The 14853-nt window shown below is 36.7% G+C and overlaps 1 protein-coding gene across 2 annotated transcripts in view; it reads left to right on the top strand.

The window, feature by feature from the left end:
• AEBP2 (AE binding protein 2) overlaps positions 1–12378 on the top strand; it is a 52399-nt gene extending 40021 nt beyond the window's left edge. The window contains exons 6-9 of one of the 2 annotated variants that reach the window (XM_051640478.1): positions 4940–5007; positions 8588–8701; positions 8964–9030; positions 10296–12378. In XM_051640478.1, coding sequence (XP_051496438.1) covers positions 4940–5007; positions 8588–8701; positions 8964–9018 — 237 coding nt within the window. In that variant the 3' untranslated portion in view covers positions 9019–9030; positions 10296–12378. The remainder of the gene's footprint in view (positions 1–4939; positions 5008–8587; positions 8702–8963; positions 9031–10295) is intronic. The other variant, XM_051640487.1, reaches the window with a different exon arrangement.
• The last annotated feature ends 2475 nt before the right edge of the window (positions 12379–14853 follow it).

Below are 14853 nucleotides of genomic sequence, written 5' to 3'. Positions count from 1 at the left end.
TGATTAGCTATTTTGTTACAAAAAATTTATACTGTTAGAATTTCCTTTCTTCTGTTAAACTTGTATGTGTGTGAAAGCTGGTTTAGCACTGATTGCTTGAAGATGTTACTCGGGCTTTAGAGAATGGTACTTGTAGTGGTATAATTCTGGCAGTACTTGAACTGCTGCAAATTTTCCACCCTGAAACTCTTTTACACATCAAAACTTCATCTTCCGAATTTTTACTAATAACTTTATTTTCAATGTGGTGCTCTTAAGACAGCAGAGTCCTAAATTTTATACAGCATATTTCTGAAAATGAAAAATTGTTAATATCAGAGTTTCTGTATTACTTTTTGCTTGTTCGGGAATGCAGGTGATGATACTGGATGGTTTCCACAAAGAAATGAAATTCTGGAATTACCATGTATTATACCATAAATCCTTGTAGAAGCAATGCTGTTGTTCATGTGATAGAGGAACAGCAGCCATGGCTTTAACTAGTACTTACATGTAATATGCATCTGTGACTTGTGTGTTTTGTATGGTTTCCAGTTCATATCCTTCAAGTTTTAGATAGGATGAAGAGCAGTTTGTGGAGAGTTTCTTCTTTCTAACTTGAGTGTTACTATGTCCAAATTGTAACATTTTAAAATGTCACCTGTAAGCTTTTCAGTGTGTGATACCATGATGCTTGCATTACATGAGAGAACAGATGTGTTGTCTTAAAACTTGAAGGTTAATCTGAGACCAAATTGCCCTGTTTGCCCTCTAAAGTAAGCTTTGACATCTTTTCTTGGTTCCAGGCTCAGGTGCTCCAGTCTACAGCAAAGAAAATGAGTTTGCAGAAAAAGCATCTGGGTTCTGGGCAAAAGCTAAAACTTCAAGTTGGAAGGGACTGGAAGAGTGGATTCTAAGCCTTTATTTAAATAGGAGTCAGGGTTTCCATCTCTGTTCCAAATTTAACACAGGAATCTATCCTGTTGTGGGTATGGCTTGAGAATTATGAGGGGAAGTCTGAGCAAGGTTTCACATGCCTGAATTGAGGAACCTTATAGTGTTCTGTGATGCAGGAGTCTCTTCACTTTGTCTTACTGGCAAAGATTATTAAAAAAGTATGACATTCTATTGCAGTTCTTGCAGAGAGTGTTCCTTCAGTTTATTTCGTATTACCAGACACCAAAAGCAGATTTTCTTACTCTGCCTCGTAATCTCATTTCCAGAAGAACTGTAAATATATACTAAATTAGAGATGCTAAAACTGAGGCTAAATAATGGCAACCTGCTCCTTTGGGAAGAACTGTTCATTACTGTAATTCACTTAGGCCATTTGATGGCCTTTTCCATATCTCATGGCAACGCCGTTTCAAGCCTTTTAGTGTGAGGCTTCAATGTTGTGTAGAAACTTAGTATCTCAAACACAGTGGTGGGTTGACCATGACTGGATACCAGGTGCCTGCTGTCGCTTCCCTTCTCAGCTGGACAGGCAAGATAAAATAAAACAAAAGGTTTGTGGGTCAAGACAAGAACAGGGAGAGATCACTCTCCAATTACAATGACAGGCAAAACAGAGTTTACTTGGGGAAATTAATTTTAATTTATTGCCAATCAAATCAGAGTAGGATTATGAAAAAACCCACAAAATCTTAAAACACCTTTCCCCCACCCCTCTCTTTCTGGACTCCACTTCCTGAGGCGTGCAGGGGATGGTGAGTGGGTGGTGTGTTCAGTTCATCACACATTGTCTCTGTCACTCCTTCCTCTTCACACTCTTCCCCCACTCTCCAGCATTGGATCCCTCTCACAGGAGACAGTCCTTCAGACACTTCTCCAACTTGGGACCTTCTCACTGGTTGCAGTTCTTCATGAACTGCTCCAGTGTGGGTCCCTTCCATGGGGTTCAGTCCTTCAGGAGCAGACTGCTCCAGCCCACATCCCTCTCAGGGTCACAAGTTCTGCTGCGAAACCTGCTCAGTGTGGGCTTGTCTCTCTGTGGAGTTACAGGTCTGGTGAGGAGCCTACTCCAGCATGGGCTCTCCACAGGGTCACAGTCTTCGTTAGGCACATCCACCTGCTCTCTGGTGTGGTGTTCTCCATGGGCTGCAGGTAGGTAAATTTCTTCTCTGCAGTGTACCTCCATGGGCTGTAGTGGGACAGCCTGCCTTGCCATGGTTCTTAACCATAGGCTGCAGGGAAATCTCTCCTCTGGTGCCTGGAGCACCTTCTCCCCTCCTTTGCTGACCTTGGTGTCTGCAGAGTTGTTTCTCTCATATGTTCCCACTCTGTCTCTGACTGCTGTTGTGCAGCAATTTTTCCATTTCTTAAATCTGTTATCACAGAGGTGTTATCACTGTCACCGATGGCCTCAGCCTTGGCCAGTGGTGGATGTCTTTTGGGGCTGGCTGGCATTGGCTCTGTCAGACATGGGGGAAGCTTCTGGCAGCTTCTCACAGAAGCCACTCCTGTAGCACCCCCTGCTACCAAAACCTTGCTATGCCAATGTAATGTTCCAGTTCTCATCTACAAGCATATGGACAGTTTCAGGTATCTCAAATATGTCTGTATTAATCATCTGGCTTTTAAGGCTGTGGATACATGGGTCTGCATGATTTCTGTGTAGAGGATTACTGTGTAGTTGTAAAAATAAAACTTTAAACAAATTTATGAAATTCTTGAAATGTCATGACCAAGTTTAATTTACTGTGATATTCAGTTGTGGGAAATTGCATTGATTTATGCAGATTATGGAGGTCAGCATTTAAGTTTAGTATGCTGCATTGTAATTTAGCCTTTTTCTTAAAGATCACTTGCCAGCCTTCTTTATTTCTGTGCTTTGAAGGTTCTCTGGTGACCTTTTTGGAGTGTACAGTATCTGCAATGGCTGTGTATAGTTTTTCAAAGATGTAACAAGCATTTTATGCTCAGGGTTCAGAACGTGGGAGATTTGGTGTTTGAGGCAAACAGTAAAACGTGTGAAGTATTGTGATGTGTAGTAAAGGAGAAGCTGAGGGCAGATCAGTAGAAGAGGAAGGAAGTGAACGGCTTTTCCCTGATTTTTCTGAGTACTGTAAATTTTTGGGATACCTTAACATACTTGTACCTGAATGAACAGATTTTTTTTTTATATTATCTCTGTCTGTATTTCTAACTTTATCTTAGCTAAATGTGGGAGTCTAGCTTCAGGGTCCTACACCTATAAACTTGTGGGGCTATCTTATGTACTGGTCTACTGTGAGCTGTGATGAGAAAGGAGTTCTCACTTTGTGTCTGCGACCTTACCAGTACACATGTTCTCCTTAATCTCTATCCATTGTCAAAAGGTCTTGTCCGTTTCATTCAATCTGTCATTCATATAACGATAGTAGAATGTGTACTCTGAAATGTTAAGGGTCCCCAATTGTTTGTGCATTAAACACTCTCTGTAAGCCTATGAGTTCTCCCAAGTAGCCTTTGTTACTGCCTCATTCATTGCTTGGTTTAGGTATTGAAAATGATTAAGTAAAGCTTACCTAGGGAGTTATACATACTATGTCTGCAGAAGTTAAAGCATTTGTGAGAGAATGATGCCATGGTATAATTAAACTATAAGCTGTATCAGTTTCTAGAATCTTTGTTCTGGTTTGGTGGGTTTTTTGGTAGCAGGTGAAGGGCGCCAGGAGTGTAAGAAGCTGAGAAGTTCCCCCTACTCCAAATACCCAGCCAAAGAGCAATAGATAAGCCTCGGCAATTAACATACGAAAGAATTGCTATAACACCTGAGCAGAGAAGCACTGCAGGGGGAAAAGCTGTGCTGCAGGATGAGAGCTGTGCTGCAGGATGAGAACGGTGCTGGTGGTTGGTGAGGAAGAAGGGGGAAAAAGGTGCCCAAGCAGAAGTTTCCCTGCAACCCATGGTGAGATGGCAGGCTGTCCCCCTGCACTCGTGGAGGAATGTGGTGGAACATTCCCTGAAGGTGAACATGGCCAGGGGACTTGGATGTTGTGGCCCAGTGGATTTGCTGCCAGTGGACTATGATTGTGCAGCTTTGGAAGACCCTGGTGCCAGGGGAGGTGGCTGTTCCCAAAGGAGCCTGTGACTCTCAGAAGCCCAGGCTGGAGCAGCTTGCTCCAGACCTTGTGGGAAGGACTCATGAAGGAGAGGTTCGTAGAGGACTCTCCCATGGGAGAGACCCTGTGGGGAAGCAGAGAAGGACTGTAAGGAATCCTTCCTGAGGAGGATGGTGTGGCAGAAACCACCAGCCTGTGAACTGACTCTAAACCCCATCCCCTGTCCCCCTGTGCCGCTGGGGGGAAGGAGGGAGAGAAACCGGGAACAAAGTGATTTGGGCCCGCGAAGAAGGGAGGGGTGGGGTAACATATGCAAGCCCTGCTCTGTGTGTTGTCTGTGTCCTGTGTGTGTTTGATTAGTGTGAACTTGAATTATTATTTTTTTCCCCAAGTTGAGTCTGTTTTTCTTGGGACCTTAATTGGTGAAGAACCCTCCTTGTCCTTTGTCTCAACCCATGAGCTTTGTCCTCCTCATCCCAGAGTGTGTGTGTGTGTGTGTGGAGTTGAGTGAGCAGCCATGGGGCTGTTCCTTTGTTGTCGTGTTGGGCCCAAACCCACAACAATCGTCTATACACATCTTGTGGAACAACATGCGTGTATTTGTAGAGGAAAGTATGTTCTTCAAAGCTTTCAGACTAGCTGCTGAAAAATTTGAACTATTTTAAGACAAGTACTTACAGGATGTTTTTTTTGTTTGCTTGTTCATTTTTCCAGCGACCACTCAATAGATCAATGTTAGAGGAAAATATTAAACCTAGTGACATGTACATTCTACCTATATATAAAATTAAGGCAACTTTCAAAGAGTAAAAACAGTTTGCTTTTTATGAATGTCTAATTGAACGTGAACAATGGTATATGAGCAAAATATCTGCAGATTCTGTTTTAACTATGATTTATGTAATTCTTACCAGGTAATAGCTAAAAGAAAAGAAGATTCTGGAAAAATAAAGCTTTTACTTCATTGGACACCAGAGGATATGTGAGTAATTATTAATGATATGATACAGGATTTAAATGGGGAAGTATTTACAGTGGGGTAAATGAATTGTCTGTCGCTAAATGATGTTTTGCCTTTGAATGTTTAAATTAAAATTCAGGTTTTAAAAAACACTTTAAAAAAAGTAATTTAGAAGTATAAAAAATAATAAGCACTGCTTTAGTTTTACTGTAGTTTTCAAGTCTTTAGACTCTGATACCAGTTCAGGTAAATTTGAAGCTGTGTTTTTGATGCAATTTGTCACTATGGGTATTTAGAACTAGATCCTCTACTTATTGAATGGGGAGTTCAGGTTGGTTTTGCCAGCCGTATACATAAGGCAATCTATCAGTGATACAACTTAGTTTTATTTATGGGTCCGTTGTGATCCTAGAATACTTTTAGGTATTGAAGTTATATAATCATCAGTGTAACAGCAGAACTACAATAAACTGCCTAGGTGCCACAATTTTAACAGTGTGATAACCACAGTTGGCCCTTTAAAGGGGCCTTTTTTTTTTTTCCCCCCACCTTGTTCCAAGTGAGTAGCCTTGTGTGTAATGCAGGAGAAATATACTGCCCTTGGCCAGGCTTGGGACATTGAAGTAGTAAGTGAACTTTAGAAATAATTTATCTACTACTTCAAAATAGCTGACATCTCTTTCTTCTGTCACAGAATATCATTTATATGTAAATATTTTTATCTTAATTGTATGGAAAAGTAGAATAAATGTTTGGTTTCCACTATGCTGTAGGAGAGCAGTAGGCAGAGTGTTTTTAGGAGAGACAGTAGCTGTATGCTCCATGTTTCCACAAGTTTTAAGGTGATAAACTGCTTTTCCTTTTAAATGTAAGAATAATTAAAATAGAATTTATTTCTTGGATCTGTGCTTCTGCATACTGATTCCTGGATCCATAGGAACTGTATGCATCCTGCATACAGTTGAAATTACTGGGATATTTAGTTCACATTAAGATGGAAGCTACCAAGACATATATTTCTAAGATGTATAGCTAGCTGCACAGTTAGGTTGGAACAGCAGGTTTAGAAGCTCTGTCTTAAAAGGAACTTTAGTTGTACCAGGAAGATACCGCTAAGCTAACAGAAGTCATTGGCCAAGAATTTCACTTTCAGATGAAATAGTCATAGTTCATACAATTGACTTTTAGAACAAGGGGATCTTTTAGATTAATTGCTGCTTTTGTGATTGAGTGGGATGGTAATGTAAAGCCTTAGCATACTAGACATTTACCTTTGCTTTGGTGAGGTGGTTTAAATTACTCAGTTTCATAGTATCTCCAATTAGTCACGTGCAGTAGTGTGACCTTGACAGTGTGAACCTATTATAACTTATTTGCAGAGGACTAGGGTTTGTGATGATTTATCTGCAGCCATTTTTGGTTGCAATTTTAAACTGTCTGTAGCTTTTGTTGCTCATTGCAGCACTTGTAAGCTGCAAGTTTCAATTTGACTTGGGAGAGAATTAACTAAAATACTGTATTAAAAGTTCAGGTTTTTTGCTTCCTTTTAGGACATTTGGTAATGCTATATGTATAATTCTGAAATTATTCTTATTAAAATATTACAGATAAAGTAATTGCATTTCAATATAAAAAGCATATAACACTGGGAACATGAAAGGTAAAATTAAAAAGAGAAAGCTACTTTTTTTCTAATACAGTTGAATGAGTTTTTTGCTCGTGCAGATGAATACAATATTAGAGTCTCTGCATTGGAGAGGACAAATTAATCCGTAATGTTAAGACATCCCCAATAAAATGTAGATTTGCTTGGTCAGGTCAAAATAATGTTTTATATTGTTTTTTCTTGCATCTTACTTGGGTCTGGTAGGGGGTTTATTTCCTGCACTGAATGGTGTAGTTTTGAATTACTGAGTATTCAGTAGATGTGATTTCATGTTATTATTACAGTTAAGGAAAGCAAATGCAGGGGTACCGTCATGGCTCATGTCATCTGTCTGTCTCATACAGGGAATGTACTCACACTTTAGAAAAGTTGAATGCAGTCATTCTGAATCCTTTCCATTGTGCTGAGATGCTCATCAGCCTTTCAGATGGAGCTAGTAATAGTAATTTAACTTTTTCTACTCTGAGTCATCTTGAGAAACTGCTAAATCGCTCCAGGTTATTTGTACACTAAATGTTTTTTCAGGAAAAGTAAATACTAGTCTTTAACCTGTTTCCTCTACAAGAGGGAAATGACTTTTACATATTTTTTTAGATTAGGAATTTATTATTTGTGCCAGTACTTTTTAGTTTACTGAGTTGTTGTCTTTCTGTATATTTCAAGTAGTCTTTGAATTTGAAAAGTCTTCTAATTTGCTGGTTATATTGTTTTGCATGTTCAGCATATAGCTTCTACTAAAAAAGTCTTCCAAATGTTGTTTGCCAAATACCTGATTTTTGGCTTTATTTTAAAATAAAACCTTACAATATTGTTACACCTTTCATGGTCCTTAGTTGAGATATGGATTGCTTCCTAGGTGGCAGTTTGTTTTTTTCCTCTCCCCGTCTTTTTTTTTTTTTCCACCTTCAGATGAAAAGGGAAAAGTGTCACTGGGAAGAATACTTTTCCTTCTGGGACAGAAGTTCTCTATTTAATTTCATTTTTTGTTTGCCTTACAAAAAAAAAAATGAGTTAAGGCGAACTTTCATTGCTGATAAAGAGAGATTCATGTAATAATTTGAAAAAGTCTATAAAATTGCTTTGGTCACAGAACTTCTGGAATGAGGCAGGAAAGCAGGTCTTCAGAAAGTCAGTGATGATTTCTGCAAGCCCAGGACCTCTCCTGACAATGTGTTACCTGAAAACCTCAGTGGGCCCTTAAAAACGCATTGTGCTTTCCGTAAAAGAAGCAATGATGCAATAAGCCACTCTGAAGTCAGGTGTTTGGTTTCCAAGAATTAATGTACAAAGCGTACATAAGTTGTGTATGGTATCTCCAGCCATCTTCCCCAAGTTTCACTGCAAGTAACACTGAAGCAACAAGTCCCTTTAATGTTTTATTCCATCTCACAATGAGAGCTGTTACATAGTCAAAATATTTTGTGGTGACTGCCTGGATTTCCAGAAGATAATTAGTTACTAACTTCAGCAAATTGGAGCATTTTTACATGGAAATCTTTGAACTTGGAGCAAGCAAATTGATGCAACTTGAAGCTCAATGCCTGCAGTATATTCTGGCCTTCACTTACTTACCTTTTTGTGCATAGAAAAAAATGTGTGCCCAGTAAAATAAAGTATTTTCAAAGATCTGGATGTTTTTCCTGCTACCCATTTTCACATCAAATTGTTAAATGGACAATATAGTGCAATTATCACAGTATGTTTGGTTTAATATTCTTCTGGAATAATCTAAATTCTGTTTAGCATCTTCTTCACACTGAGAACTTTAAAAACTTTGAAGTATCGTGTAAAGGTGGGCTGTCTTTCCCTCACTCCAGTGAAGATACTTTTTAACCAGTGAAATGTGAAGGTTATTTGTACTAGTTTACCACATAGCTGTATGGTAAGAAAAATGTTTTTATCTTTTTTGAATATTTTTATTTTATTTATTCATAGTCTGCCTGATGTGTGGGTAAATGAAAGTGAGCGGCATCAGTTAAAAACTAAAGTAGTTCATTTATCAAAACTACCAAAAGATACTGCCTTGCTTCTGGACCCAAACATATACAGGTAAGGTCCTAATTTTGACACTTGATTTACTTAAATATAGTCTTAAGCCTCACTTAACTTTTTGACGTTGGAAAGCTAGGATTGTTAATGCATTATACGGCAGAGCAGGGAGCCTCTATCCTGTCAGCGTCCAGGAGTTAAGTTCTGAGGTCTTAAGCTGTTTCAGAATTACTTAACTTCTTGAACTGAACTCTAGTTACTGAGAAATGGGGAATGTGTGTATTTACCAAGTGTATTTTACTTTTTTGTGCTTGGTGTACAGAAATTCTAGTAAAGGAGGTACATACAGTGGAATCCTGAAAGATCACTTCTGTTAAGATCACATACTGGTTTGTATATCGATTTTTTTTAAAGTCCAAATTTATCTTTCCATATTTTATATTCAACTGTAATACATGCAGTATTACCTTGAAGTCTGTACTTGTATGCAAGTACTGTTATTTTTTAATGCAAGATTTTTAGTTGGGGCCAGAAGGGGGCATTACGTGTTACTTGTCTTAAAGCTGCATTCACAGTTGTGTTTTTAGGACAAAAATGATTGGCTTCTAATCCATCTTGTTTCTAATAATTTCCTGTATTTTTCTCCCCCCTCTTTATTAGTGTGTTCACATAATTGTCAGTACCCACAGTTCTGTGTGTGTACGGCTTTTAAAGGTAATCTGAAATGCTTAATTCACTCTTAAGTTTTTGAATGTCCAAATATACGTATGTATGGGTTTATATTAAAAATCCATGAAAATAGGTTGGAACAAAGAGGTTTTTCTGCCATAACAGAAGTTCAGGGTTTCTATGTTTGTTCCTTAAAATCCAGTGACCTAGTGATTACTCTGATTACTCTGAAGTCTTGATCTGTGATAAGCCTTTCAGTTCACCTTTAATATTTGGTGCATTTCACGAATCAGATTAATGAAAACTTGGTTTAAAATATGAAAATAAATTGACATACTGTATCTGCTATCTTTGTAAATGCAACTATTTAAAATACTTCAGTACGTGAATTACTGATGTTAACAGTAAATCATTAAAATGTTATGAGTAAGTTGGATTGTGTGTTTTAGAATTGCTTAACACAGTGACTTTTATAATCTAACTTAGGTGTTAATCATCTTTATATTGATCAATTTTGTGGAACTTGATTAATTTGATTTAAAAAGAAAAAAATAAACTTTTAAAATAATAATGCAATAATTACTCTGAGATTAACTTTTTGAGAAAGATGAGCAACCCTTTCTCCCAAAAAAAAATTAAGGTCCCCTCACATGAAGTTAAACTGTATTTTTAGCAGGATAGATCAGTGTTGATCTGGGACCAACTGCACAATATCAAAGAAAGCTGAAGACCGAAACTTTGCAAGGGAGAAAAGTGGTTAAAAGAATTCAGTTACAGCTACTAATGTCATGCTAAAATGATGACTCCAATAGAAGATTTCAAATAATTGTCTAAAATGTATGCTAATATGGGATCATCTGAAATGCTTTCTGGTTTTAATAAAATTAACGAAAGTAGATTTTTATATAGTAATTATTTCTGAGTATACTCTTGCTGACTCAAATCTTAGGGTCTTTATGTAAAACTGTACTGTCTTCTTTTACAGAACAATGCCCCAGAAGAGGTTGAAGAGGTAAAAACCAAGCAAATGGGGACATCTGCAGTCTTAGTCACTGACAATGGATTTAGAAATAAAGTTGCACATTAGTCAAATCCCATCCTTTTTTTTTTTTTTTCTTTTTTTTCTTCTTAGATATTTATGCTTGGTGTAAACATTCTGTGAATGAAGTTGACACTTCCGTGGAATATATTAATATATTACTGTATATCCACATTTTCATGGAATGGTACAGTGGGAGACTGAGCAAACACTCTTCTGGCAACTTAGTGGAACAACTGAAAGGCTTTGCATGCTTGCTTCTTTAAGCTGCTTTTTTCTTTAGTGAATACAGTAGTTTATATTTGATGAAAAGAAAAAGTAACCATCACCATTTATTCACAATTCCCAGGACAACTGTTAACAAGCTATTAGGTTTCCTGTCAATGTTAACTAAATATAATACATGCCAGACAATAAAACAGCTACCAAGGGATTATCCTGTTGCCCTTTGACTATGGTGGATAGTAATCATTCGTCATTTGTAATCTCGTGTCCTTTTGCAGATACCTAAAATGTTGGATTATAATGTTTAAACAAATGTTGATGGAATGCTTGTCTTTTCCAGTCAACTATGAATACATATAGTACGGTTTAAGATGTTAAGAGTGTTGCAGTATGTCTGACCCCCTATTCAGCAGTAGTATAGTATGTTAATGAGATCTGCTTTTACGTGTTCCATATAAATGGACGGTTTTTGAAAAACCTCTACTTAAGCAGTTAGTGTTACTGGTGTTTTATTTTACTTTTTTGACCTGTTAGGATCCTCATTCACTTGTATTCTTTTTTTATTTGGCCTAATGTTTTCTAGATGTAAAGAAAGTGGTATTTTTTTTAAAAAAAAATCTAGAAATTCAATCCTTTATGCACCAAAGTTGGCTTTGAAAAATAAAGTAAAATCTTTTTCTTGCTTAATAAGCAAGAAGCCATGGACTTTTTTAACTGACAAATAGAGATGTGTCTAACCTGTTAGTCTTTGTATGGAGACAAAAATGTTGCATATAGATAATAGGACATTGCTTGTAAATATTTCAGCAGATTTGTAATATATTTTTATATTATGAAATGTACTGTAGATGTTTTTCTAGAGGCATGAAAGTTAAAATGTATATATTATGGTAGAAATAATATTGAAGGATATTGTAATTCACTAGTGCTGCCAGAAGAATTGTTTAAAAAAAAGCACCTTCCCTAACAATAAAAAAAACTTCTTTTACATACCTAAGGGACTATATACTACTGTTAATATCTGTTATAAGAACAAAAATACGTTGAACATCCTTCCCAGAAATCTTAGAGGGATGAATAGTACCCATAATTAATTGATGGCACTCCTTTCTAATAGTGAACATGAAATTAGTTTCTTCCTTACTATTGGAAGGAACTAATATGTAAAATTTGTATGGATAAATGCAGTCAAACTGCAGAGTTAATCCTCCTTATGGGGGAGGAATTTACTACATTGAACTAATGACCAGCAGTTTTTACACTAAATTTTTATTAAATATAATAAAACTTAAAGTAACCCTTTGGTTGCAGAAGTGATCATATCCTAATATAATACAAATGTATTCTGCATTGGTACTGACACGAGACACTTGCTTATCTCCAGTGGGTTAAAAATGTTACTTACACACACAAAATCTTATCAAATAAAATGAAGTGCAGATTAAAAGCACCACTAATATAAGATGTTCTGGAATGGTTGTTTAATAAGGGTATTATTCATAAAATCTGTAGTGATGTGACTTTATTTTTGAAAAAAAAAATGCAGTGTTTTGGGTTTTTTGTTTTTTGTTTTTTTGCTTGAGCACTTCACCTACTGCTTTTTCTGTACCTATAAAGTAATCCGTAATCTTTGTTTCTTTTTTGAGTTTGTTATAAAATTGCCAAATAGAAGTGTTTCAGATATAGTTTGTATTTGTATTTTTTTAATTTTATTGCTTCATGAGTTTCTTGTAAGTCATTTATAATGGACAGATGATTGTAGACCTTGCCTGAGTATTTTTTCTAATAAAACAAAGCAAACCAAGCTCATTAGCTTCAGAATTGTAAGATTTCTATGAAATTTTCAAAGACAAATATAAAAATGTCATTATCTCTTATCTTGTAAGTATTAAAATTCATACCTTCACAAAATGGGAAATTGATGAATTCAAGTAACGTATTGTTGATGTAAACTGTGACTTTCTTTTCTTGGGGTTTGAGAAAGGCATTATCTGCTATTTTCATGATACAACTTCTGCCTTGGAACACTCAGTTTAAAACATCTGTGAACAAATGGATATTGGAATTAAATTTTCCGTAGTAGTCAAAAGGTAAGTGGACTTTTGCCTGTTTTTAACCTTGGAGTTATCAAAGTGAATTGCTAAAACTTTGTTTCAGATGACAGTCATGTCTCTCTAAAGCTGCTCATTGTTTGCCTGTGTCCCTAGATGAATTTCAGTTTGTTAGAGTACCAGATAGATGGAACTGTCATGGCATGCTGAGAGGCACTGTCACTTTGTTCTGAAGAAGTCTTACTGCTGTTATTCTAATTCTTAAAAAGTATTAAAGAAATAATTGGGCCCTCCCTTTTTGGATAATTCCATGTGCTTTCTTTCAGGATATGACACAGAGGTTTTCTCTTGTCTTTCTCAAGAATTTTTTAAAGTAAATTTTTCAAATACCTATAGAATGCGTTTCCTCGCAGCTGGAGTGCTTATTTTGTTTGTAAAGAAATGTCACCAAGACAAACCTGCAGTTATCTTACCCTTTGCTGCAGTCTGTTCCCAGTCGGCTTTAATGTGTAACTCAATATTTTAAATTTATACCTTTTTTTTTTTTTTTTTCTTGGCGGATCTGTATCATCTTTAACACATTACAGAAGGCGAGAGAAAAAAGCCAGCTTATTACAGTTAAATTGTGGCAAAATACACTGGAGTTTGTATGCCACAAAGAGAAGCTGAGGGGGCTGGACAATTTCAGCCCGGAAAAGAAGGCTTTGGTAGAACCTAACAGCAGCCTTCCAGTACCAGGATGTTACCAAGAACGTGGAGCCATGCTCACTTAAAACTGCACAGCAGAGGGATGAGACTCAGTGGTCATAACCTAACATGGGAGAATTTTTCACTATGGTGATAATCAGGCATTCAAACACATTACTCTCAGTGATCTGAGACGTCTCTGTCCTTGGAGGATTTCAAGATCCAGACAAATCCCTGCACAGCCTGGTCTGGATTCAGTGTTATTGTTGCACTCAGCAGAGGATTAGATCAGATGCTCCCTTGGGAGATCCCTCCCAACATTAATTATTCTGCATTTCTGTGATTAGGAACTACCCACATGCTTGGGAAGACATGAGCTATGTTTAGATCACATTAGCAAGCTGTTCATACATTCATAGATCATGGCTAGAGTTGGGGCTGTTTGAACTAAAAACTGTTGAGCAGTGACAGTAACATGGATCCTGGGGCTTTAGTCTACATTTGATCTGTCCTCCTGTAGTCTTGATCTGCACTGGTGCTATAGTCTTAAGGTAGATGCTGATCCTTGAGGATGTGAGTCAGAAAAGGGCATGGAATGGAGTGTTTTCTCTTTGCTGTCAGATGACACCGGAAGGGTTTTCAGAAAATCACCAGTCCCTGTGGAATGTGTTGGTTTGAATTATACAGTTTTCTAGAGCTGAATAAAGGAGTAAGGAGTGCTGTTGTGGGCAGGAAGAACATTTTAATCTTTTGCTTAAGTGGATGGAAGTTTTTGTCTGGGAAGACTTGCTAGCATTTGGTCATAGCATACAGGTGATTGTTTGATCTTGGATCTCATTCTATCTACTAAAGCACTTTAAGAGATGGAGCAAAAATATATCATTTCTTTTCTAATAGTTATATTGCTTAAAAGTTTCTCTGAAGTTACTGTGAGTTTTTTCAGGTTTTGGCCAAATGGCATAATATGCAACACAGTATAGTTTTCTTGACTTCTATTAAGTAATTATATCAGTAGTTTTCAATTTAAATTACATCTTTAATCTGGAATAGCTTCACTTGGGAATAAATATGTTAATTATGTTTAAATCTACATAGGTTTTAACAGTGGAAATTAATTGGTTGATTTCTGTTCCTTTCAGCTACTCAGTGCATTGTAGAAAAACAGTCTTATTTAATATTTCATCTGAAACTGATGATATATCCTCACTTAATGCTTTCTTGCCTTAACTTTTTAAACTTGCATCCTATCATAAGTACTTACCTTGTCACATTAATTTATGATGCAACAGGATTTTTTTTCTGTCATTAGGAAAGCTGGCTTTTAGAAAAAGCAGCTGAATCTATAGTTTCTTTCAGTAATTTTCTATAAGTTAAGTAGGAATTCTTTGAATGGCTCCTATATGCACATGTCTGGAAGTAAAATAAACATCTTGATTCCTAAAACACCATAGTCTAAACAAAACATTCCAGCAACAGCAGATGGTCTTAGCATCACATGGATATTTTTAGTGAAGTAAAGATTCCCTTAGGTCTGTTAGTTT

The sequence above is a fragment of the Apus apus genome, chromosome 1 (assembly GCF_020740795.1).
Source record: "Apus apus isolate bApuApu2 chromosome 1, bApuApu2.pri.cur, whole genome shotgun sequence".
Taxonomy (NCBI): Eukaryota; Metazoa; Chordata; class Aves; order Apodiformes; family Apodidae; genus Apus; species Apus apus.
This window is presented reverse-complemented; position numbering and strand designations above follow the sequence as displayed.